At 39.3% G+C, this 26,653-nt stretch overlaps 3 protein-coding genes across 3 annotated transcripts in view; 1 reads left to right on the top strand and 2 right to left on the bottom strand.

The window, feature by feature from the left end:
• Positions 1 to 2,646: 2,646 nt before the first annotated feature.
• On the top strand, positions 2,647 to 19,502 carry LOC103515805 (tonsoku-like protein). The gene is made up of 5 exons (XM_017446821.2): positions 2,647 to 2,679; positions 13,827 to 14,190; positions 15,948 to 16,192; positions 18,923 to 19,111; positions 19,441 to 19,502. The coding sequence occupies exons 2-5, from the start codon at positions 14,153 to 14,155 to the stop codon at positions 19,500 to 19,502; spliced, it is 534 nt and encodes a 177-aa protein (XP_017302310.1). The 5' UTR covers positions 2,647 to 2,679; positions 13,827 to 14,152.
• On the bottom strand, positions 10,902 to 11,910 carry LOC113470161. Its single transcript, XM_026828393.1, has 2 exons — positions 11,548 to 11,910; positions 10,902 to 11,378 (listed from the first exon to the last, which is right to left on the bottom strand). Exons 1-2 carry the CDS (start codon positions 11,788 to 11,790, stop codon positions 10,902 to 10,904), a joined length of 720 nt encoding a protein of 239 aa, XP_026684194.1. The 5' UTR covers positions 11,791 to 11,910.
• A 3,838-nt stretch (positions 19,503 to 23,340) lies between the features above and the next one.
• Positions 23,341 to 26,653, bottom strand: part of LOC103515799 (GTP-binding protein SAR1) — a 21,143-nt gene continuing 17,830 nt past the window's right edge. Inside the window, exon 8 of the mRNA XM_017446823.2 lies at positions 23,341 to 23,679. The gene's annotated coding sequence lies outside the window, so the exon portion shown is untranslated. The remainder of the gene's footprint in view (positions 23,680 to 26,653) is intronic.

Genomic DNA, 26,653 nt, shown 5'->3' with positions numbered 1-26,653 from the left:
GTTTTTTTTTTTTTACTTTTTTTCTAAAAATGTTTTTAATATAAGATATATATCCTTTTTCTTCCTCTTCCTTTCTTTTGTCCCATTTTTCTCTTCTCTATACCCAAGTATTGTTCACAGCAAAACTTACCAATTTGCAAAGGCTCTTTGACAGCTTTTGATTTGAAAAGGTTTTCTCCACGCTGATACTCTTCCGATGAAGAATTGGCCAAACAGGAGTAGAGTCGAATATCTTCTTCATTGTCAGGAAAGCTCCAGAATGCAATGAGAAGCTGAAGTTGTTCTGGTACGGGAGGATATACATGTTCCACTACTTCAAATGGAATGTGAGATGCCACAACACAAGCAGCTAACTCACACAGGGGCACTACATGGCCTGTGTCTGAAATTAAACGTAAAAGTGATAATTGTTACCAAAATGGTATTAATATGAACCACAGGCCCCTAGTTGGAAATCTCATGCTTATCATTACCAACTTTACATTAACTTTGAACAAAGATTCCCAAGTAAGTAAGAAAGGACTTAAATAGGTAGGGACTTACACAATGAAATCTTACCTTGAGTAGACTTTCTACTGGTGCTATATGAGTTGTTAGCATCTGAGGAAGTGTTTGGTTTTTTCCATCCTCTCCAGTTGTTACACAAAGACTCATGTTCTGAGCTCCAGCTACACAATGAATCTTCTTCGAACCGATCGGAATCTTCGAAGGAAAAACGATCTGTATCTTCATTGTTCCTACTCCAGAGATTCAGCATCTGACAAGGAGTCATTGCAGAAAGGAGTCGATTATTATTATCTAAGGACGACCTCTCTGCCATTCTTACACTTTGTTCTAGGAGAAAACCATTGATCTATTCTACAATGGTGAACATACATGATTTACATTTGGAAAGAGGAATACTCAAAGACATCTAAAATACTAGGGCACGGATGAATTTCGAAAGGGCACAACACTGGGTACAACAAATACACAAACACAAAAACCACTTCAGGAGAAAAAAATAAGGGAAATTAAAAGAAAATTGAACTCTTCTCTCAATCGTTCAAAAAGAAAAGTGGAGGAAAATGGGGAAAAGTCGAAATCGAAGCAAAAAAGGATCAACAAAGGAAGAAGATAAACAAATATGGCCACTCAAATGTCCTTGGAAGCAGCTGACGCATCAGCTGACAAATCGTGAGCGGTGCTAAACCTGGGGCTCATGGGCCAGGGCCCAGCGCGGTCTCATGTCTCCATCATTTTAAATATCGGCTTCTACAAAATGTTGAAATCTTTGAAATCTGAACAAAATGAAATACCTATCGGAGTTAAAGCAATCACCTGCTCCTGGAGAAAATTACTCGTCGATAGTGGTGGAATCGTGGTGGCGACGTAGTTCCTAGAACAGGCCCCAAATACGTCTGGGGTTGCTCGCAAAAATCTGGACGCGGCTTGATGCCTACAAGCGAACTCTAGCGGCAGAAAACCTAGGTAGAAACAAGTGACACTTGAAGCGGGAGATTTTCAAAATTTAATTTAATTTTTCGGATTTTCGGTAACTGTAACTGAGAAAAAAAGTGAGATTTTGTCTGGGAAAGTGAACAATTAAAAGGCCTTTAAATTGTTAATTGCTATCAAATATTCAATATGAAAATCCCAAAGGTAAAATAACCAATAGCCCCCCGGTGGAGGCCGATTGCAAGGACATAAGAAACTCCGGAGAAGTTAAATTTATTACCTAACCATCCCTTGGAAGTGTACAAGTTACCATAGTCATGGATGAAGCAAGTAAGTATGAAAAAGAAAGTAATAATAATATTAGGTAGGTACTAGGTATGTAAGTAAGTAGTACCTAGTACAGTGAACTGTTGACCACACTCAGACGCCTTTCCATGGGCCCTATCAGGTCCAAAATCCAATAGGAAAATTTCCTTTAAGTGGTGAACATTTCTGCCAAGTTTTATGAAAATGGAATGAACCATTCAAGAGTAAGAGAGTAGAATCAACAAACATTGATACAGATAACCAGACAAAATCAATGCAAAACCATTGAGTCAAAATTTTTACCTCACTTTGTTAGATTAGGTAAGCAATTTTTAAATGAAATGTATACCTAAGTACTATTTTTTTTTTAACCCATTTCTCATGTTTCAGAATGGCTGAAGAAAAAAGAGAGAGCCCTCAAAGACAACAACAAGGAGCTTCTGTATGAGAGTTGTAAGAAATTAGCAGAAATTTACAAAGAAGATGGAAACTATGAAGAAGCTCTGAGCTACTTCCAGAGAGCTCAAGATCTCTGTGAGAAAACTGTGGACATTGCTGTTCTCAACCGTTGGATTGGGGAAGTGTGAGAGAGAGAGAGAGAGAGAGAGAGAGAGAGAGAGAGAGAGAGAGAGAGAGAGAGAGAGATAGAGAGAGAGAGAGAAGGAAAGAGAGAGAGGGAGATAGAAAGAGAGAGAGATCAATATCTGGACTTTTTGAAGACAGAATTGTCGAGATTTTTTATTATTTCAAAAATAAAAAATGGCACAGTATTGTTTTTGGAAACCAAATTGTTTCAGTATTCATACATCCCAAGTGTCTAAAACTCGTGATTTACTCGACACAGTAGAATCCGTTCTACCCTGTATTGGCAATAGGAGGAGGCACTGGTTTTAGTTGGTGAGACCATTATTAAGATAACCTACAGTACTCAACTGGGTATGTATCTCTTGTTTAATTTATTAAGTCAGAAGGATAATTATGTATCTCGTTTGATTAAATTATTAATTAACTATAGCAGGATAATTGAACTTTTTTTATAGAGAGAGAGAAAGAAAGAGAGAGAGAGAAAGAGAGAGATCAATATCTGGGCTTTTTGAAGACAGAATTGTCGAGATTTTTTATTATTTCAAAAATAAAAAAATGGCACAGTATTGTTTTTGGAAACCAAATTGTTTCAGTATTCATGCATCCCAAGTGTCTAAAACTCGTGATTTACTTGACACAGTAGAATCCCGTTCTACCCTGTATTGGCAATAGGAGGCACTGGTTTTATTTTCATCCTGTATATCATTTATCTCCTAGTTTAAACCGATACAGATGACAGTTCAGGCACAGTATTGTTTTTGGAAACCAAATTGTTTCAGTATTCATGCATCCCAAGTGTCTAAAACTCGTGATTTACTTGACACAGTAGAAACCCGTTCTACCCTGTATTGGCATTAGGAGGAGGCACTGGTTTTATTTTCATCCTGTATATCATTTATCTCCTAGTTTAAACCGATACAGATGACAGTTCTTACACAGCGTAATGTTAGACAAGTCCACTTGCTCGCCTGTTAAATTCAACATGGTCCTGCAAGACTTGGCAACGTGCCCTATGCCAGACTTGGCACCATCGCCGCTTTCGTTCTCACTTGTAGTGAAACTGCCGTAACTTTCGTAAGAGCTGTCCTCGAGATTTCTCACTAGATTTTTCCCTTCGTGACAGCGTATTAGATCTTTGCTCGGCCCGGATTCGCTTTCTGGACCGTACGCTGCTTTCTTATAGAGCAACTCGATTTCATCCTGATCTCCCTTTCGTTGGCAACACTTACGAGTCCCCCACACGGTCAGGCTTAACATCGCAAGCATTAGGATCATCAGGAAGACAAGACCTTCACTCGAGTATTTCTCTTCCTTTACATTACCATACACAGCGATTCTCTTGAGATTGACCGTCTGATCTGTACTAACCTAAAAAGGAATATTTATGTTAAGTATAAATGCTTGTCACAAATGTCATTCCCTCCTCAATGTACTACGCTAAATTTTATGACTTGACCTGGACTCGAACCACCAACCTCCAAGTTCGAAGTCCACATTGACCGTCTGATCTGTACTAACCTAAAAAGGAATATTTATGTTAAGTATAAATGCTTGTCACAAATGTCATTCCCTGCTCAATGTACTACGCTAAATTTTATGACTTGACCTCATCATTTCCAACAAGGTTCTATGGGTCATTTTCCTAACTTCGGCTTCGTTTCCGAGAAATGTTCAAAAAACCACCTTTTAAAAAAAAATCAGACCTTGTGTCAGTTTTTAGGTCATAACCTTTTCATTTCAATCGATAAACTGTTTTTGTTAAAAGCACGAGCCAGAGCACAAAATTTTGATCCGAATAGACCTAAGTAATCTCCGATTTCCAAAGTTCGGCTTTGATGTGTTTTTTCAAGCTCGAAAAAGATTTACCTTGTGTATGTCCGATTTTTACGTTACGAAACACGCGGTTTTTGTCCGAAGAAATTTTGGAGCACAGGTCTCCATCTTTCAGAAAAACTTGTGCTTTATTCAAGGATGGGTTTCTTCAAATTAACCCTAGAACCCTTGATCAGAATGAGACCTGTTTGTTTTGCCTTTTTAACTCCCGTCCTTCCGGGAAAAATAACCACTTGACTTTCTCAGAAACGAAGCTGAAGTTAGGAGCTATATCAGTCTCGCTCAGACTTACAAGGATAACAAGCAGTATAACCTCGCCGTGGACTATTTCAACAAGGAACTTCGCCTCCACGCGAGAAATTTCGCCGAGGCCGTTAAAACCCTGGGGGAAATTGGTGACTTGTACGAGTTGCAAGAGAAATCGTTCGAGATCGTACAGTCAACGCACGAGAAAGCGCTGGATCTGGCGAGACAGAATAAGGATGACAAGCTGATTCGAACTGTGATGAGGTCGATGAAGAAGTGCTAAGTGCCCCATACCATTCTGGCTGTATGGTCACGCCTTAAGGCCTAACCAATGTGTAAAAAAAGTGCCCCTTTGCAATTCTTACTAATTTCTGTTAAATCTTCGTGCACTATTAATGCAGCTTATACAGCCACTGGTTGCTATTACTTCAAGGTGTTTAGATACCTACTTTGATTGTCCTCGCTAAGTGCCCCATACCATTCTGGCTGTATGGTCACGCCTTAAGGCCTAACCAATGTGTAAAAAAAGTGCCCCTTTGCAATTCTTACTTATTTCTGTTAAATCTTCGTACACTATTAATGCAGCTTATACAGCCACTGGTTGCTATTACTTCAAAGTGTTTAGATACCTACTTTGATTGTCCTAACAAGACTGAGTACACTTCGAACTCCAAAAAACAGGACCGAAAAAACTTCGAGCCCGCCGGAAATCGATCCCGGGGCCTCCAGTATACAAACCTAGTGTCATACCCCCTCGGCCACGGAGGTCGCTAATCTTCATTATCTTTTGCTTTACAGAAACACAGTGAGGCATTGGCTACCATTCAGAAATGTATCGGACTTAGCAATAATCAATCTGAGTCCAACACTTTGTGTGAACTTCTTCTACTCAAATGTGATGTGTATGTGGATATGTTTGATTTTCAGTCGGCCAAAATGGACTTGGTGCGCGCGTACAAGGTAAACTTGGTAAACCCTAACCTTTCCCAACTTTTATGCGCCGGCAAAATCCGCCCAGGGTACGTCCGATTGTATTCAATCTGACACACACTGCAACACACTGGCGCAATATTTGACTTTGATTCTTCCGGACACATAAAAAGCCGAGGCTTAGGTTTAAGAGCAAACAGCCCTAAAGGTCGGGTTAAGCTTATACATAAGAAGTAAACAAATCTGCGCGCCTGCCTTGTAAGCGCTAGGGCGTGGCTTCGATTCCTACCCGGAGTGAACATTATGACTTTCCTGTCCTCTCTTTTCTATTTCGGGACGATATAACCTTCGTTGTTACAATTCCCTCTATGGCTCTATGGAACCTCGAAAAAAATAAATAAATACTGATTGCAATACTTTCTTATCTCTTTCTTCGTCTTATCTCTTTCTTCAGATTCACGGAATTGGAACGAATCAAAACCGAGCTCAAATCCCTAGAAGAGAAACTCGAGCTGAATTCCAGTAGCGATGAAGAAGATACCATGCTAGAAGACAGTCCTAACATAGGCGACGACATTAATTTGGAAGAACTATCGGATTTGAACTCTGGTGATGAAGAGAGTAAAGAAGACCAGGACAAGAGAACCAATAGGAAGCGAACACCGAGGTCTCATTTTCTTATCAAACGGAATGATAAAGGTATGTATTTTTTCTTCTTCTTCTTCTTCATCATCAATAAATCAGTTTTTGTTTATTTTTAAAGATTTACAATTCATTTTTCTATTGCTGATTTTACTCCTTGTCTAAACTGAATCATACGCTTTGTATGGGGTACTACCCGTCTCATGTCCAGTTTTGGTGGGAGGTCATGCCTTAGTTTTGTACCTACTGCTGTCTGGCTAGGGGACGTTAAACAGAGAGTAGACTAGTGTTTAGCTGTGGGACTATAAACAGGGAGGAGAACAGCTAACCCTAACCAGCCTAGCTAACTGGCAGTTCTTCAAAGGGTTCTCTCTGCTTTTGAAGAGTAAACACAAGTCCTCACGTCCTCACGATGGTTGACTGTGGTTCAGGACGAGCCCGTTAAACATGGCCAGAGACCATCACTCCGGTGTATGGCTGATAAAAATGATATCTATTCATTATTGCTTCCTATGATTATTATCGGAAGAGTGAAAGAACTTGTGAATTTCTGACTGCAATTTCCTCATTTGATTTGGCTGTCATGAAGGCTCGACTGTATTTGAACATTGGACTCACAATAGAAGCTCTTGGTAAGTATTAAGGAGGAGGGAATAATCACTGAAATAAAATCTAGTTAATTTAAAATTTCAAATCTTGTCTCCTGAGATTAGTACTTAGAAGAAGATATGTAGGTATTACCTAGTAGTACATTCATAGAAGGCTCCTCTTGCTGGAGCTCATTTTATTAACCACCCTACTCAATGTAGCTTAATCTGAGTGACCATAAAGCTGAGCTTCTGACAGTACCATAAATTTTTGATAAGGTACATATCTGAATTTTCACCCCCCTACAAACAGTCCTGGTTAGACGTGAACCTGATATTGACAGAGATACACCAAAATTATTGGAATTAATTCAATATGCTACGTAATCATTTGATTCTACATACCTTGAATTGCCCTCATGAGTGCTGTCAACTATTTCCTAATACATATTTGTTTGTTCCAGGTACATCAGATGAGTCAATTGGTTATCTAAACAAGGCAATCACCATTTCCAAGTCTCATGATCTGACCACAGAGTTAATTATCGTAAGAGTGAAAGAACTTGTGAATTTCTGACTGCAATTTCCTCATTTGATTTGGCTGTCATGAAGGCTCGTCTGTATTTGAATATTGGACTCACAATAGAAGCTCTTGGTAAGTATTAAGGAGGACGGAATAATCACTGAAATAAAATCTAGTTAATTTAAAATTTCAAATCTTGTCCCCTGAGATTAGTACTTAGAAGATATGTAGGTATTACCTAGTACATAGTACATTCATAGAAGGCTCCTCTTGCTGGAGTTCATTTTATTAACCACCCTACTCGATGTAGCTTAATCTGAGTGACCATAAAGCTGAGCTTCTGACAGTACCATAATTTTTTGATAAGGTACATATCTGAATTTTCACCCCCCTACAAACAGTCCTGGTTGAACCTGATATTGACAGAGATACACCAAAATTATTGGAATTAATTCAATACCCTGAGTGACCATAAAGCTGAGCTTCTGACAGTACCATAAATTTTTGATAAGGTACATACCTATCTGAATTTTCACCCCCCTACAAACAGTCCTGGTTGGACGTTAACCTGATATTGACAGAGATACACCAAAATTATTAGAATTAATTCAATATGCTAGGTAATCATTTGATTCTACATACCTTGAATTGCCCTCATGAGTGCTGTCAACTATTTCCTAATACATATTTTGTTTGTTCCAGGTACATCAGATGAGTCAATTGGTTATCTACACAAGGCAATCACCATTTCCAAGTCTCATGATCTGACCACAGAGTTGACTCAATGCTACACTCGACTAGCTGAGGTCTATCTAAAACAGCAGGTATCTTAATTGACATAATCTAAAATCTTGAATTATTTATGGTGAGGCTGAAAGCGTCTTTCCAACTTTTTAAGATAAATACTGACAACGGCTCAGGGTAGATAGATCTCATCATTTCCAACAAGGTTCTATGGGTCATTTTCCTAACTTCGGCTTCGTTTCCGAGAAATGTTCAAAAAACCACCTTTTAAAAAAATTCAGACCTTGTATCAGTTTTTAGGTCATAACTTTTTCATTTCAACCGATAAACTGTTTTTGTTAAAAGCACGAGCCAGAGCACAAAATTTTGATCCGAATAGACCTAATCTCCGATTTCCAAAGTTCAGCTTTGATGTGTTTTTTCAAGCTTGAAAAAGATTTACCTTGTGTATGTCCGATTTTTACGTTACGAAACACGCGGTTTTTGTCCGAAGAAATTTTGGAGCACAGGTCTCCATCTTTCAGAAAAACTTGCGCTTTATTCAAGGATGGGTTTCTTCAAATTAACCCTAGAACCCTTGATCAGAATGAGACCTGTTTTGCCTTTTTAACTCCCGTCCTTCCGGGAGAAATAACCACTTGACTTTCTCAGAAAAGAAGCTGAAGTTAGGCAAATGACCCACAGAACCTTGTTGGAAATGATGAGATCTACCTACCCTAAGCCGTTGTCAGTGTTTTTCTGGCGCACCCTGTATAACAGCATTGCTAAGTGCCCCATACCATTCTGGCTGTATGGTCACGCCTTAAGGCCTAACCAATGTGTAAAAAAAGTGCCCCTTTGCAATTCTTACTAATTTCTGTTAAATCTTCGTACACTATTAATGCAGCTTATACAGCCACTGGTTGCTATTACTTCAAGGTGTTTAGATACCTACTTTGATTGTCCTCACAAGACTGAGTACACTTCGAACTCCAAAAAACAGGACCGAAAAAACTTCGAGCCCGCCGGAAATCGATCCCGGGGCCTCCAGTATACAAACCTAGTGTCATACTCATACCCCTCGGCCACGGAGTCGCTAATCTTCATTATCTTTTGCTTTACAGAAACACATGAGCATTGGCTACCATTCAGAAATGTATCGGACTTAGCAATAATCAATCTGAGTCCAACACTTTGTGTGAACTTCTTCTACTCCAAATGTGATGTGTATGTGGATATGTTTGATTTTCAGTCGCCAAAAATGGACTTGGTGCGCGCGTACAAGGTAAACTTGGTAAACCCTAACCTTTCCCAACTTTTTCTATAATAAGTACAGCATTACTAAAGGGAGTATGAAAGCAATAAATAAGTGTGTTAATCACCCACTTTTTTTTTTTTTTTTTTTTTTTTTTTTTTTTTTTTTTCTTTCTTTCTTTCTTTCTTTCTTTGAGAAGGTGCTTTAACATTTTATAGTACTTAAATGTTCGCGCCAGTCTAGCTGGGGGACTTTAAACAGGGAGAATACCAGCCTGAAATTCCCCTTGCTAACAAATTAGCAAAGGTTGAGTGCGAAGGGCATCCACTTGTAAAATTTTGTAGCCATAACCAAACGTCAGCCCAAAAGCGATCACCTGATTGAGTGCTGACGAAAAACGCCGACCTCGTCAGCTCGTCTGAACACGGGAAAATAAGAAGAAGGAATAGATGTTCGCGCCACGCCGTATTATTTATTAGTGATGAAACAACTGCTGCATTATAAGTTTGTTATTCTAGATTTTGTTGTTTCCTTTTCTGAAATCCTCGGAAATTTTTCTTCAAACTTTCCTTATTTTAGCTGAAGCATTTGAACTCGCTCAATCGAGAAGATGTGGAGAAGAAATTAAAGCTGATCATCGTGCTAGTCAAAAACGAGAACAAGCTGCTGGAACTCAATATTCATGAGGATGATGCAGAGGCAAAGTCCAACATAGAACATGCTAAGGTAATCATTCCCTCGAACGGTTTGTCAAGTAGGACGGCGTGGGTTCGAATCACAACGAAGGCATGTATTTTTTGATCGTCAGTTATTAAAATTGGATATTTATTAAAAGCTATTTATTTATTATTTTTATTATTATTAATTAAGAGGAAAAAAAGCGGATTTTATCCTGAACAGATAAGGTTCGTTCTCGGAACGGCTGGCTTTCTAATATCCTCTCTTCCTCATCTCTTCGATTTCGGGACAATGAGACCTAGGCAATTACAGTTCCCTCTATCAGACCTCCTAAAAAAAAAAGTTAGTTTGGTTGGTAGTGCGTATGCCTTGTAAGCGCTAGGCCGCGGGTTCGATTCCCGCCCGGGGCGGAGTATATCTGAACAAATAGGGTATCCTGTCTTCCTTCTTTCTTCGATTTCGGGACAATAAGACCTTAGCAGTAACAATTCCCTCTATCAAACGACCAAAAAAAAAAAGATCGGAAGAAAATAATAAATTATAAAAAAAAAATTATTGGTCTGAGGATTTTTTTTGTTATTTGTATTTTATTATTATTATTATATTATTTTTTCATTCACCAGGTTAAGAAAAACATTTTACGAACAAATGGGCGATGCATGTGCAGCGTTGGGAAACTACGGAAAGGCCATTCACTTCTATCACAAGATGTTGGAAGCGTGTGAGACCATTATAAGATAACCTACAGTACTCAACTGGGTATGTATCTCTTGTTTAATTTATTAAGTCAGAAGATAATTATGTATCTCCGTTTGATTAAATTATTAATTAACTATAGCAGGATAATTGAACTTTTTTTATAGAGAGAGAAAGAGAGAGAGACGAGAGAAAGAGAGAGAAGAGAGAGAGAAAGAGAGAGAGAGATCAATATCTTGGGCTTTTTGAAGACAGGAATTGCGAGATTTTTTATTATTTCAAAAAAATAAAAAAATGGCACAGTATTCGTTTTTGGAAACCAAATGTTTCAGTTATTCATGCAATCCCAAGTGTCTAAAACTCGTGATTTATCTTGACACAGTAGAATCCCGTTCTACCCTGTATTGGCTTACAATAGGAGGTCAACTATCCTGCTAAGTTTTAATTTTCATCCTGTATATCATTTATCTCCTAGTTTAAACCGATACAGATGACAGTTCTTACACAGCGTAATGTTAGACAAGTCCACTTGCTCGCCTGTTAAATTCAACATGGTCCTGCAAGACTTGGCAACGTGCCCTATGCCAGACTTGGCACCATCGCCGCTTTCGTTCTCACTTGTAGTGAAACTGCCGTAACTTTCGTAAGAGCTGTCCTCGAGATTTCTCACTAGATTTTTCCCTTCGTGACAGCGTATTAGATCTTTGCTCGGCCCGGATTCGCTTTCTGGACCGTACGCTGCTTTCTTATAGAGCAACTCGATTTCATCCTGATCTCCCTTTCGTTGGCAACACTTACGAGTCCCCCACACGGTCAGGCTTAACATCGCAAGCATTAGGATCATCAGGAAGACAAGACCTTCACTCGAGTATTTCTCTTCCTTTACATTACCATACACAGCGATTCTCTTGAGATTGACCGTCTGATCTGTACTAACCTAAAAAGGAATATTTATGTTAAGTATAAATGCTTGTCACAAATGTCATTCCCTGCTCAATGTACTACGCTAAATTTTATGACTTGACCTGGACTCGAACCACCAACCTCCAAGTTCGAAGTCCACCGCGCTAACCACTACACCACCGAGGTTGGTGCTCTGTACTCACCTTTGATAACAAATTATCGAAGATATTCTCTTGGTCCTGAGAGAACAGACTTTTAGGTTTCATAGAGGAGTATTTCATATTGAGTAGCATACTTCTGATATTGACCTCAGGTGGCTTCACATAACGAGGACTGTATGACAGATTAGACGTTTTATGTGAGTCGAGTTTTAGTTTGGCTCTCAGATAATAGCGATCCACTGAGGATCGGTGTGGTGTCTGTTTGACAGGTTTAATCAACTGCATATTGCGTTTTATGCCCAATGGTTTTGCCTGGTTCCCAACAAATGCAGCTGTTTCCTCATTATTGCTGACATCAAGGGCAGTGATGTTGCTGGATTGGTTAGATTGGTTATCTATTGTATTATTGAGCAAGTCTCTTACAGACCCAACAAATGCAGCTGTTTCCTCATTATTGCTGACATCAAGGGCAGTGATGTTGCTGGATTGGTTAGATTGGTTATCTATTGTATTACGCAGCTGTTTCCTCATTATTGCTGACATCAAGGGCAGTGATGTTGCTGGATTGGTTAGATTGGTTATCTATTGTATTATTGAGCAAGTGTCTTACAGGAGCATCCTCATTGTTTACCTTACTATTCAAATCTACTTTTTCGTTTACATCTACTACTTCCGGAACCAAATCTTCTTTGAATTCTTTTATATCTAGCGGTTTATTGACCAAATCTATATCCACATTTGGAGTATCATCTGTTATGGCGAATCTAGAGGTTGTATTTCGCTTGGCGTTTCTTACAGGAGCATCCTCATTGTTTACCTTACTATTCAAATCTACTTTTTCGTTTACATCTACTACTTCCGGAACCAAATCTTCTTTGTATTCTTTTATATCTAGCGGTTTATTAACCAAATCTATATCCACATTTGGAGTATCATCTGTTATGGCGAATCTAGAGGTTGTATTTCGCTTGGTGTTTACTTTGAGAGGTTTCCAAAGACGATACTTCTTTCGCGCCAGCGTACTTTTCTCTTGGGACGTATTATTGTTCTCCTGATAGATTTTATATTCTCGCGACTTGTGTTTGTAATCTTTATCCTGATCCTCTACTTCCGCTAGCTCTTGTGTGTGATGACGTTTATTTTTCACCCCACTGTTGTATTTATCAACATGGAGTCTCTTGTGTCTTGCAGCATCGTGCTAGCTCCCGTGATAGATTGAGTGGGTGCACAGCTCAAAACACTTTTCCCAATACTTGTAACCCTCCCATTTCCAGTATTAAAATCAAAATAGAATCCCACGTCTTCCTGATTCCTATCCTAAATGATCACCATGCAGGGGGCAGCATCGTTTTCCATGGTTAATATGCCACATATGAGGATCACAAATAATATCTTGATCCGACGTCTGGATTTGGTTGGTTCCCGCGAACCAAAAGGTGGGAACATGATTGAATTTGCGCCACAGAAAATCCTATATGTTTTGTGCAGCATCGTTTTCCATGGTTAATATGCCACATATGAGGATCACAAATAATATCTTGATCCGATGTCTGGATTTGGTTGGTTCCCGCGGACCAAAAGGAGGGAACATGATTGAATTTGCGCCACAGAAAGTCCTATATGTTTTGTTTTTTCTCTATTTTGAAATAAAATAATATGAGGTTTAAAATAGCTCTGTCTAGAGGGCAGTTTTTTGGCCAAAAATTAGAAAATGACGTCTGGATTTGGTTGGTTCCCGCGAACCAAAAGGTGGGAACATGATTGAATTTGCGCCACAGAAAATCCTATATGTTTTGTTTTTCTCTATTTTGAAATAAAATAATATGAGGTTTAAAATAGCTCTGTCTAGAGGTCAGTTTTTTGGCCAAAAATTAGAAAACATACACACATAAATACACAGAATAGGTATTCTAAAATAAAAAGCAAAATAATGTGGATAATATCAATTGAAACTAACTTTTTGTCGTCTGTTTTTATCTAGAGGTCAGTTTTTTGGCCAAAAATTAGAAAACATACACACATAAATACACAGAATAGGTATTCTAAAATAAAAAGCAAAATAATATCAATTGAAGCTAGCTTTTTTGTCGTCTGTTTTTACCCTCTTTTTTTATTGTAGTAAGACATGTTCATTTACTTCAATTCCTTAAGCATTTTTTACTTAAATATCTAGCCACCTACATATAACCTCGCTCTAAGAGGCAGGAATATAAAAAACTGTTTTGACAGTGTTGTCCATTTGTTTCTCTCTTTCAACCTGATTGTTAACAATATTCGTTCCAAGGTAACTTTCTTCACCTCCAATTGTATTCTCATTTCAGGGATCGGTCTAAGTGACAGCTTAGACTCAGCATGCACCGAGCTCCACACAGTCCTCAGTTCCGATCTCTGTAAAGACCTGGCCTCTTGCTATATCAGTCTCGCTCAAACCTACAAGGATAACAAGCAGTACAACCTCGCCGTGGACTATTTCAACAAGGAACTTCGCCTCCACGCTCGAAATTTCCCCGAGGCCGTCAAAACCCTGGGGGAAATTGGCGACTTGTACGAGTTGCAAGAGAAATCGTTCGAGATCGTACAGTCAACGCACGAGAAAGCGTTGGATCTGGCAAGACAGAATAAGGATGACAAGCTGATTCGAACTGTGATGAGGTCGATCAAGAAGTTGTACAAGAAACACGATAAGTAAGTAAATTATTTGACATCATTGGTTTCCGGTGGTTAAAGTATGTCTGTTTTTACCCTCTTTTTTATTGTAGTAAGACATGGTCATTTACTTCAATTCCTTAAGCATTTTTTACTTAAATATCTAGCCACCTGCATATAACCTCGCTCTAAGAGGCAGGAATATAAAAAACTGTTGACAGTGTTGACCATTTGTTTCTCTCTTTCAACCTGATTGTTAACAATATTCGTTCCAAGGTAACTTTCTCCACCTCCAATTGTATTCTCATTTCAGGGATTGGTTTCATTTACTTCAATTCCTTAAGCATTTTTTACTTAAATATCTAGCCACCTACATATAACCTCGCTCTAAGAGGCAGGAATATAAAAAAACTGTTGACAGTGTTGACCATTTGTTTCTCTCTTTCAACCTGATTGTTAACAATATTCGTTCCATGGTAACTTTCTTCACCTCCAATTGTATTCTCATTTCAGGGATCGGTCTAAGTGACAGCTTAGACTCAGCATGCAGCGAGCTCCACACAGTCCTCAGTTCCGATCTCTGTAAAGACCTGGCCTCTTGCTATATCAGAGCACTTTGTCCATGCCCTAAGCAACGCAGATACACCTCGGTTCACCATATGTACCTGTGCTAAATCTACCCCTATGCTATTCACGCTGTTCAGAACTATTCTCCATTGGACAGACCTGGTTGAACTTCACCTCGCCAGATCTTTCCTTCAAGACGATGACGTCAAAGTTCTTTCTGAAAATCTGAAGAATTTGTCCAAGCTACAAAAGCTGAGTCTGAGTTGTAACCGTGTCATTTGTTTCTCTCTTTCAACCTGATTGTTAACAATATTCGTTCCATGGTAACTTTCTTCACCTCCAATTGTATTCTCATTTCAGGGATTGGTTTAAGTGACAGCTTAGACTCAGCATGCAGCGAGCTCCACACAGTCCTCAGTTCCGATCTCTGTAAAGACCTGGCCTCTTGCTATATCAGTCTCGCTCAGACTTACAAGGATAACAAGCAGTATAACCTCGCCGTGGACTATTTCAACAAGGAACTTCGCCTCCACGCTCGAAATTTCCCCGAGGCCGTGAAAACCCTGGGGGAAATTGGTGACTTGTACGAGTTGCAAGAGAAACCGTTCGAGCTCGTAGTGTCCACGCACGAGAAAGCGCTGGATCTGGCGAGACAGAATAAGGATGACAAGCTGATTCGAACTGTGATGAGGTCGATGAAAAAGCTGTACAAGAAACACGATAAGTAAGTAAAGTAAATTATTTGACATCATTGGTTTCCGGTGGTTAAAGTATCCGCCGGCAAAATCCGCCCAGGGTACGTCCGATTGTATTCAATCTGACACACACTGCAACACACTGGCGCAATATTTGACTTTGACATTGATTCTTCCGGACACGGACATTGACATTGATTCTTCCGGACACATAAAAAGCCGAGGCTTAGGTTTACGAGCAAACAGCCCTAAAGGTCGGGTTAAGCTTATACATACGAAGTAAACAAATCTGCGCGCCTGCCTTGTAAGCGCTAGGGCGTGGCTTCGATTTTTACCGAGTGAACATTATCCTAAACAGGCAATGTTCGCTCTCGGAACGGCTGACTTTCCTGTCCTCTCTTATCTATTTCGGGACGATATAACCTTCGTTGTTACAATTCCCTATATGGCTCTATGGAACCTCGAAAAAAAATAAAAATAAATACTGATTGCAATACTTTCTTATCTCTTTCTTCGTCTTATCTCTTTCTTCAGATTCACGGAATTGGAACAAATCAAAACCGAGCTCAAATCCCTAGAAGAGAAACTGGATCTGAATTCCAGTAGCGATGAAGAAGATACTATCCTAGAAGACAGTCCTAACATAGGCGATGACATTAATTTGGAAGAACTATCGGATTTGAACTCGGCTGATGAAGAGAGTAAAGAAGACCAGGACAAGAGAACCAATAGGAAGCGAGCACCGAGGTCTCATTTTCTTATCAAACGGAATGATAAAGGTATGTATTTTTTTCTTCTTCTTCTTCTTCTTCTTCTTCTTCTTCTTCTTCAATAAATCAGTTTTTGTTTATTTTTAAAGATTTACAATTCATTTCTCTATTGCTGATTTTACTCCTTGTCTAAACTGAATCATACTCTTTGTATGGGGTACTAGCCGTCTCATATCTAGTTTTGCTGGGAGGTCATGCCTTAGTTTTGTACCTACTGCTGTCTGGCTAGGGGACGTTAAACAGAGAGTAGACTAGTGTTTAGGCTGTGGGACTATAAACAGGGAGGAGAACAGCTAACCCTAACCAGCCTAGCTAACTGGCAGTTCTTCAAAGGGTTCTCTCTGCTTTTAAAGAGTAAACACAAGTCCTCACTATGGTTGACTGTGGTTCAGGACGAGCCCATTAAACATGGCCAGAGACCATCACTCCGGTGTATGGCTGATAAAAATGATATCTGTTCTTTATTCTGCCATCACCATTCGGCTACAGTGTCATTATTCTTGTCTTCCATGTCTTTTCATTTTTTGTAAATTTTCAAGTGTGTAGATAAAATAAATGAAAGAAAATATTGTTGTGTAGTTAAATCACTAAAGTACAATTTATTTAGAGGTTTCGTAAGTTTTATATGAAAACAATCCTTCCAGTATAGCTTCTCACATGTTAAGACATCTCTAATCTCGTCTTTGAAAAAACTTTTTAATAACGCGATTCTCATCTCCATTCCGATACAAAACATTTTAACCCTTACAAAAAATTTCCGATTAACCATAAACACTTGGAAAAAAGTTTAGGAATTTGAGAAGAGATGACTTTACATGCGAAGCCGGGGGAACATATTGATTTAGGATTCTAACACCTAATAAGTAAAGGTCAAATTGATTGACCCGCCTTTGTTGTCAAACTCTGAATTACGAATTTTACGTCAGTAACCTATTTTACCTATTTCATGAAATATTTACCTACACCTCGGGAACCGTATTGCCCCTTATGGGCCTCAAAGTTGATATAATACAGCACTTTGTCCATGCCCTAAGCAACTCAGATACACCTCGGTTCACCATATGTACCTGTGCTAAATCTACCCCTATGCTACTCACGCTATTCAGAACTATTCTCCATTGGACAGACCTGGTTGAACTTCACCTCGCCAGATCTTTCCTTCAAGACTATGACGTCAAAGCTCTTTCTGAAAATCTGAAGAATTTGTCCAAGCTACAAAAGCTGAATCTGAGTTGTAACCGTGTGTCTCACTTGGGATTGAAATATCTAAGCGAGCAATGTGCAAGCGTCCGTCAACTTCGTGACTTGGACGTCTCGTTTAATCCTTTAACAAACGCATCTCTTCCTCACATCAACAACATGGTAGCTTCGTGTCCATTAAGCACGTTGAATTTGTCCCATACTGGGATTACACGATTAGATTCCAATCTGAATCTGTACAATATAGAGAGCATCACTATCAGTCGAAATAGACTGGGCGCTCAGGAAGTTCGGAAACTGCTGAGTCTTCTCAACGCTGATCTGTTGGTTCATCTCAACTTGAGCGCTACTTTGGAAACACCTACTACATCCTTATTGGAGAAACCGAGGGGTAATGTGAGTTCAAACGCACACGAAATGAGGTCCCCTTGCAAATCTCCTAACTTGTATTTTCAATCTGACAAAACCAGCAGAGACGAAGATGATTTGAACTTGCCTGATATAATCAGTATGGTTCCAAGAAACAGTCCAAACAAGGATAACACCAATATACTTGTGGAAAACCAAACGAAATGTACCAACACTAGTCAAGATGTGGAAAATTGTGCGAATAAAATCAACACGGACAAACCGAACACAGAGACGTCTGACAAACCTAAAATCCCCAATATTGATGATACTAGTCACGACATTAATTTGGAAGAACTATCGGATTTGAACTCTGGTGATGAAGAGAGTAAAGAAGACCAGGACAAGAGAACCAATAGGAAGCGAGCTCCGAGGTCTCATTTTCTTATCAAACGGAATGATAAAGGTATGTATTTTTTCTTCTTCTTCTTCTTCTTCTTCTTCTTCTCCTTCTTCTTCAATAAATCAGTTTTTGTTTATTTTTAAACATTTACAATTCATTTCTCTATTGCTGATTTTACTCCTTGTCTAAACTGAATCATACTCTTTGTACGGGGTACTAGGTACTACCCGTCTCATGTCTAGTTTTGGTGGGAGGTCATGCCTTAGTTTTGTACCTACTGCTGTCTGGCCAGGGGACGTTAAACAGAGAGTAGACTAGTGTGTAGCTGTGGGACTATAAACAGGGAGGAGAACAGCTAACCCTAACCAGCCTAGCTAACTGGCAGTTCTTCAAAGGGTTCTCTCTGCTTTTAAAGAGTAAACACATGTCCTCACGATGGTTGACTGTGGTTCAGAGCCCGTTAAACATGGCCAGAGACCATCACTCCGGTGTATGGCTGATAAAAATGTTATCTTTTCTTCATTCTGCCATCACCATTCGGCTACACCTGAAGCCGCTACAACAACAACCTACTGCTTTGAAGCTTACTTAAAATCTATTAGTCTTTTCCCCGCCTCCTTACATTACTCTCCCTATATTCATAGGAGAGACTGCATCGTACCAAATACATAAGACCTTGTTTAGACTGCGGGAGTAAAGGGACTTTTCAGTCTCATTCCGGCAGGATAAACAAGGTATATTCTATTCTATTCTATTCTATTAATCATTTAATCTCCCTATATTCACAGGCGAGACAGCATTGCACGTAGCTGCGGCGCGCGGTAATCTGACCCTGGTGCAAAGTTTGCTCAAGCAGGGTCATCCGGTGAAAGTCCAGGACAGTGCGGGATGGTTACCTTTACACGAGGCGGCAAACCATGGACACACGGACATTGTACAGGCCCTGGTCAGTGCTGGAGCTGACCCTAATGATAAAGGTAAACAAACAAAAAGTCCAGGACAGTGCCGGATGGTTACCGCTACACGAGGCGGCAAACCATGGACACACGGACATTGTACAGGCCCTGGTCAGTGCTGGAGCTGAAGTGTCCTAGATGATAAAGGTAAACTAATGGTCAAAGATTTGATACGATTACGTTTACCGGAATTTCTTCTTGTTGGAATCGGGTAAAGCACAATGATGTATTGGAGTGAGTATTTCTTTCTGGATTCTGGACGTGTTAACATTCTGCTTCCGGTTCCTATTTCCATGCTGTAATTTAGGTATTTATTCTATCTAGTTTATATTATTTTATTCTATTCTAAGGTGGAACGGGCATGTCACCCTACACGACGCGGCAGCCAAAGTGGATATCTGGAGGTGAGTAAGAATTCTGCTGGACAAGGGAGCCTTCCAGGCGCAGAAAACCACCAGGGGGAAACTGCCCTCGCCTTGCTTCAGAGTGTAAGGTGCGAGAGTCGAACGCACACAGGGAATGCTTGGACCCGGCTGTAGAGGCACACTTTGAACAGGGTAATATATGCTACTTTGCTTAACTCCCAAGTTATTATCTTTTTATTTTATTTTTTTTTTTTTTTTTTTTTTTTTTTTTTTGTACATACTGGGAAAAATCAGCGCGACCCGAACACGCGAAGCCCTCAGGGGGGTGGAGGGGGGCGAAGCCCCGCTCCCGAGCACGCAGTGCGCGTTATTATACTAAATCTAATTATTTTTCTCCTATTTCGTTTTCCTTCAAGGTGGTACGCAAGTTACGAGTACCCGACGAGTTAACAGGACAACAGAGTGTAGGACGAACTCAACAACCACCTGAAACGAACCGGACTCAATTAGAAAGTAGAAGACGTGAATCAGTGAGGGGATTAGAAATGTCCACACCCAAACGATCTGAAAGAGAGTCGATGGGTCTGAGTTTGAGAAATAGGAGAGAGCTGAGTCCAAGTCCAGAGACGCCTGGGGACTTGAGAGACCGTAGTCTCAGTCCTATTAGTCTACAGAGTAGTCCGAATGGGTCTGAGTTTGAGAAATAGGAGAGAGCTGAGTCCAAGTCCAGAGACGCCTGGGGACTTGAGAGACCGTAGTCTCAGTCCTATTAGTGTACCGAGTAGTCCAAACTAGTAAGATTTAAAAAAATACAAGTGAAAACAAATGCCCAGTACAATGAGAAACTATGGTCATAAGTTTTTAATTGCCTGGAAACCAGAAATACATAAAGGAATATTTACACGGGAAAAATATTATTCCTCAACCTTGGAAGCACTTTAAATGGTATAAAAAGTGCATGTCTGCTAATACAAACCCATTAATTTCTCTTTTCCTGTGCAGAAACGAAAGAAAAAATGTATGTGAATTGAATAACCTAAAAAAAGCTACATGTCACACAGTTTTGAGTCCTTACAAACAATTTACCAATCAATCTCATCGTAAATGACTTTCGTTAGAAATGAATAGCTCACCCCTAAAGGGATTTAGCTAAAAAACAGAGTATGTTCAAGGTTTCAAAGAAAGGGAACAATTTACCAATCAATCTCATCGTAAATGACTTTCGTTAGAAATGAATAGCTCACCCCTAAAGGGATTTAGCTAAAAATCAGAGTACCTATGTGCAAGGTTTCAAAGAAAGGGCATTATAAATATTTTTATAAAATTATCTCAGACTGTATCAAGGTCCTAATATGTAATGCATCGGAAGTGTTTTATTTTACAAATAAATTTTATAATTTTAGTGAATAGTAAAAGGGAATTTGGCTAAAAAGAAGAAAGCAATAATCGTGTGATTGTAAAATTTTATTTGAGATTGAAAGTTAATTCCTCTAATTTGAACTGAAACCTTTTTATTTCAATTTATTTCAGTGTTCGAAGGATACGCATATACATAACTCTAATCTCTTATCTGCCTTTCCTCTCGAAAATTTCTCACTCAGATCATTTCTCTTTCCTCATTATCACTCTTTCTCCATTTAGCTACGAAATTCATACTGAAAAGATCACTCATAATTTGATATTAAAACGAGATTATACTTGTATTAGGGAGCTTATGTATTCGTTGGCCACTTACTTACATTATAAATTACAATGTAAAAAAAAATGCTATGCCCATTGGACTAAATAGCCTCAGCTCCGGCAAAGTCTTACAGTCATACTTATAAACAAAACTAGCTGTTCCCATGCTTCGCTAAGAAAATACCATTTTCGGGGATCGAACCAGGTACCCTGGAATTCAGTACCGTGGCTTGGGTCTGATTTGTTGATTCTGTAGGTCATTTTATGGGAGGTCTATTCTCTTCTACTCAACATAGTACCATAGGAGTCCTAGGAATAGGAACGACGTATGTAACCTCGGCAGTAGCAGTGAAGAAGAATCCGCCACACGGGAGTACCAGAAAGCCATCAGCAATCTGAGAAGTCACACGGTCAAGAGTCACACGTTTGGGAAGCCAGCACAAGTGAAAGTTCGTCAGAGGCAATTCCTGGAGGACACTGAAGTGGGCGATGATTGGTTGGAAAAGGATGTCGAACAGTCCTAGGAATAGGAACGACGTATGTAACCTCGGCAGTAGCAGTGAAGAAGAATCCGCCACACGGGAGTACCAGAAAGCCATCAGTAATCTGAGAAGTCACACGGTCAAGAATCACACGTTTGGGAAGCCAGCACAAGTGAAAGTTCGTCAGAGGCAATTCCTGGAGGACACTGAAGTGGGCGATGACTGGTTGGAAAAGGATGTCGAGGTCGGGAATGCTAAGAAGAGGAAATATTACAAGGATGATGGGCAAGGGAGAGACGAAGTAGAACCGAAACGAGTGAGGAATAACGAAACAAGAAAACCTGACGCTTAGGAAATATTACAAGGATGATGGGCAAGGGAGAGACGAAGTAGAACCGAAACGAGTGAGGAATAACGAAACGAGAAAACCTGACGCTCTGAGATACGAACCCAGTAGTTCACGGAAATCTGATAGTCCGAGATTCGAACCTAGTTCAAGGAAATCTGATAGCCCGAACAAGTTGGCAACGCTGCCTCCGAGAATACCTGAAGTGGTCAGGAGGAAATCAAATAGTCCGCCCAGACAGTTGGCAATAGTGTCAAGAGCTTATGAACCGTCACAAATGTCATTCCCTGAGGGTATGGGGGATTTGGAACCCGTCCTGACCCGCGCTGTGTCTAATGAATATTTGAATAGAGCAGATAATGTTGCGACTATGTCTGGATTTAATACACACCTAAGCAGATCAAATCTGATAGTCCGAGATTCGAACCTAGTTCAAGGAAATCTGATAGCCCGAACAAGTTGGCAACGCTGCCTCCGAGAATACCTGAAGTGGTTAGGAGGAAATCAAATAGTCCGCCCAGACAGTTGGCAATAGTGTCAAAAGCTTATGAACCGTCACAAATGTTCCGCCCTGAGGATATGGGGGATTTGGAACCCGTCCTGACCCGCGCTGAGTCTAATGAATATTTGAATAGAGCAGATAATGTTGCGACTATGTCTGAATTTAATACACATCTAAGCAGATCCAACTCGCCTAGTGGTTACCTTCCACTCAAGAGTCTATTATTATTATTAACACATGCCCTATATATAGCGTAGTGGTCAAGACGCTCGCCTGGTAAACAGGAGGGCGTGGGTTCGATCCCAGCCGAGGCATGGAATTTTATCCTCATTTATTAAGGGTTAGGTGGTAGAAAACGCCTCCGGCGTAACCTCGCCTAGTGGTTACCTTCCACTCAAGAGTCTATTATTATTATTAACACATGCCCTATATACGAACATACCTAGTTCTTTTAACTCCATAATCCCACTCTGAGGCTTAGGTGTGGGGCAACTACCCCAAAGGATGGGTTCAGCTTATACGAATCTACGAATTTCTCTTTTATAATTATGTGAAGATTTCAGTCTATCGCCAGAACAACAAACGTTGTTGATCTTGGGTAAAACTTAAATATGACTCGTTAAGCTCGTTTCACAGACAAATAATTCCATGAGTTTTGACGCAAGATGTACTAGGGAAGTCGGATATCAGTCTATCGCCAGAACAACAAACGTTGATCTTGGGTAAAAACTTAAATATGACTCGTTAAGCTCGTTTCACAGACAAATAATTCCAATGAGTTTTGACACAAGATGTACTAGGGAAGTCGGATGGAAAGCAAACTTTGGCTAGATTGACAACCTGTACGCTTTGATTTTGATTGAATCCGCCCTATATGCGAACATACCTAGTTCTTTTAACTCCAAACACAAAAAGCCCACTCTGAGGCTTAGGTGTGGGGCAACTGTCCCAAAGGATGGGTTAAGCTCATACGAATATACGAATTTCTCTTTTATATGTGAAGATTTCAGTCTATCGCCAGAACAACAAACGTTGATCTTGGGTAAAAACTTAAATGTGACTCGTTAAGCTCGTTTCTCAGACAAATAATTCCATGAGTTTTGACGCAAGATGTACTAGGGAAGTCGGATGGAAAGCAAACTTTGGCTAGATTGACAACCTGTACGCTTTGATTTTGATTGAATCCCTGATGCCAATGTCTTCCCATATCCCATCTGCAATCAAACGAGAATTGTGAATTTAAATATATGCTTAACACGACCATGAACACGATTAAATTACTTTCTTTTCAATCGGCCAGCCTTGGTAGAATGGAGGGTAGCGCGCAAGTGTAAGCGCTAGGCCGCGGGTTCGATTCCCCGCCCAAGGCGGACTTTATCCTGAAAAGGTAAAGCTCGTTCTCGGAACGGCTGGCTTTCTCCTATCTTGTTTTCCTACTCTGATCCATTTCGGGAATATTAAGACCTTAATAGTAACAGTTTCATCAAACTTTTTTCTTTTCTTTTACAATAAATTTAGCGAAGCCATACTGTGTAATGAGAAACAAATTTTCAAAATCGGGAATTGGGTGGAAATATCCGTTTCAGGGTAGGGTCCCCTGGTTCCAAAAAAGTGTTTTTTTTTTTTTTTTTTTTTTTGAAACAGTCCAAACAAGGATAACACCAATATACTTGTGGAAAACCAAACGAAATGTACCAACACTAGTCAAGATGTGGAAAATTGTGCGAATAAAATCAACACGGACAAACCGAACACAGAGACGTCTGACAAACCTAAAATCTCCAATATTGATGATAATAGTCAAAAGGAATTGGACCGCATTCTAAATAGTTCTCCTATCATGGATATACCAGGGGTTAACATCAACATCCAAGAAACTGCCTTCTCCCAAAATGAGTTGGATCGAGAAACCGTCTCCGAGAATGAGTTGGATCAAGTATTAAATTCTTCCCCCATTATGGAAATGCCACGGGAACGTTCTAACTTTAACATTCGAGAATCTGCCGGCTTCCAAAATGAGTTAGATCGAGTGTTAAACTCTTCTCCGATCATGGAAATGCCACATGAGCCTAGAAATGGAAACGCCAACTCTGCAAACATGCTAAAATCTCACAGAAATCATGGAAACGCCAACTCTGCAAACGTAAAATCTCGCCCTAGCCAAGACGCTGTTCCTCGGTCCCCCGGTATCACGCGAGAAGTTTGTTTATTTCTTGAACAGAGTGAGCGGATCCGATTGAAAAGTTTATCATTGTGTGATATAGACATGACAGATGAAGAGGCTAGTATGCTGTATAACGTGCTGAAAACTGTAACCTCCATAACGAGGCTGGATGTGTCAAATCGGTGCTTGTCGCAAAGGAGTGTTGAACTGTTGAAGTCAGTTGTCACGGATTGACAATTGCCCAAAGGGGGTGCAGTTTATCCAGTGGTAACACGATTGCTTGCCATGCAGAAAGTCCCGGGTTTGATGCCCAAAAAAAAGCACTTGTATTTTGATTGTAAATACATATTTCAATGTAATTATGCAAAATTTCTTCGTCTATCTTTTACTAGAATTATTTACTTACGTTTAATTATTTCGGGTTGATTTCTCCCAAAAAAATTGTCATTATTCTTGTCTTCCATGTCTTTTCATTTTTTGTAAATTTTCAAGTGTGTAGATAAAATAAATGAAAGAAAATATTGTTGTGTGGTTAAATCACTATAGTACAATTTATTTAGAGGTTTCGTAAGTTTTATATGAAAACAATCCTTCCAGTATAGCTTCTCACATGTAAAGACATCTCTAATCTCGTCAGCTCGTCTTTGAAAAAACTTTTCAATAACGCGATTCTCATCTCCATTCCGATCCATGTTAACACAAAACATTTTAACCCTTACAAAAAATTTCCGATTAACCATAAACACTTGGAAAAAAGTTTATGAATTTGAGAAGAGATGACTTTACATGTGAAGCCGGGGGAACACATTGATTTAGGATTCTAACACCTAATAAGTAAAGGTCAAATTGATTGACCCGCCTTTGTTGTCAAACTCTGAATTACGAATTTTACGTCAGTAACCTATTTTACCTATTTCATGAAATATTTACCTACACCTCGGGAACCGTATTACCCCTTATGGGCCTCAAAGTTGATATAATACAAGTAGATTAGCTTGTAGATATGGGACTGTGAGGTTTGCAAAATACGAGCATTTGCAACGTAGATTTAAGCATGTAAAGGTGTGTCCTTCATAATCGACGCCGTCGATCGATGTCGATTTGTACCAATCGACGGCGTGTGGACACACCTTAAAAAGATATGAGAAAGTAACCAAATCACCGAAAACAAAATAAATAAGGTAAATAAAGGTGGTTCAAAAATAATAAATTAATAAACTAAAGTAAAAAAAAAGAACATAATAGTAAGATTATAAAAAATACAAGTGAAAACAAATGCCCAGTACAATGAGAAATTATGGTCTTAAGTTTTTAATTGCCTGGGAACCAGAAATACATAAAGAAATATTTACACGGGAAAAATATTATTCCTCAACCTTGGAAGCACTTTAAATGGTATAAAAAGTGCATGCCTACTAATACAAACCCATTAATTTCTCTTTTCGTGTGCAGAAACGAAAATAAAAATGTACGTGAATTAAATAACCTAAAAAAAGCTACATGTCACACAGTTTTGAGTCCACACAAACAATTTACCAATCAATCTCATCGTAAATGACTTTCGTTAGAAATGAATAGCTCACCCCTAAAGGGATTTAGCTAAAAATCAGAGTACCTATGTGCAAGGTTTCAAAGAAAGGGCATTATAAATATTTTTATAAAATTATCTCAGACTGTATCAAGGTCCTAATATGTAATGCATCGGAAGTGTTTTATTTTACAAATAAATTTTATAATTTTAGTGAATAGTAAAAGGGAATTTGGCTAAAAAGAAGAAAGCAATAATCGTGTGATTGTAAAATTTTATTTGAGATTGAAAGTTAATTCCTCTAATTTGAACTGAAACCTTTTTATTTCAATTTATTTCAGTGTTCGAAGGATACGCATATGCATAACTCTCCTCCCTTATCTGCCTTTCCTCTCGAAAATTTCTCACTCAGATCATTTCTCTTTCCTCATTATCACTCTTTCTCCATTTAGCTACGAAATTCATACTGAAAAGATCACTCATAATTTGATATTAA

This window comes from Diaphorina citri, unplaced genomic scaffold (genome assembly GCF_000475195.1).
Source record: "Diaphorina citri unplaced genomic scaffold, Diaci psyllid genome assembly version 1.1 scaffold1418, whole genome shotgun sequence".
NCBI classification, from domain to species: Eukaryota; Metazoa; Arthropoda; class Insecta; order Hemiptera; family Psyllidae; genus Diaphorina; species Diaphorina citri.
This window is presented reverse-complemented; position numbering and strand designations above follow the sequence as displayed.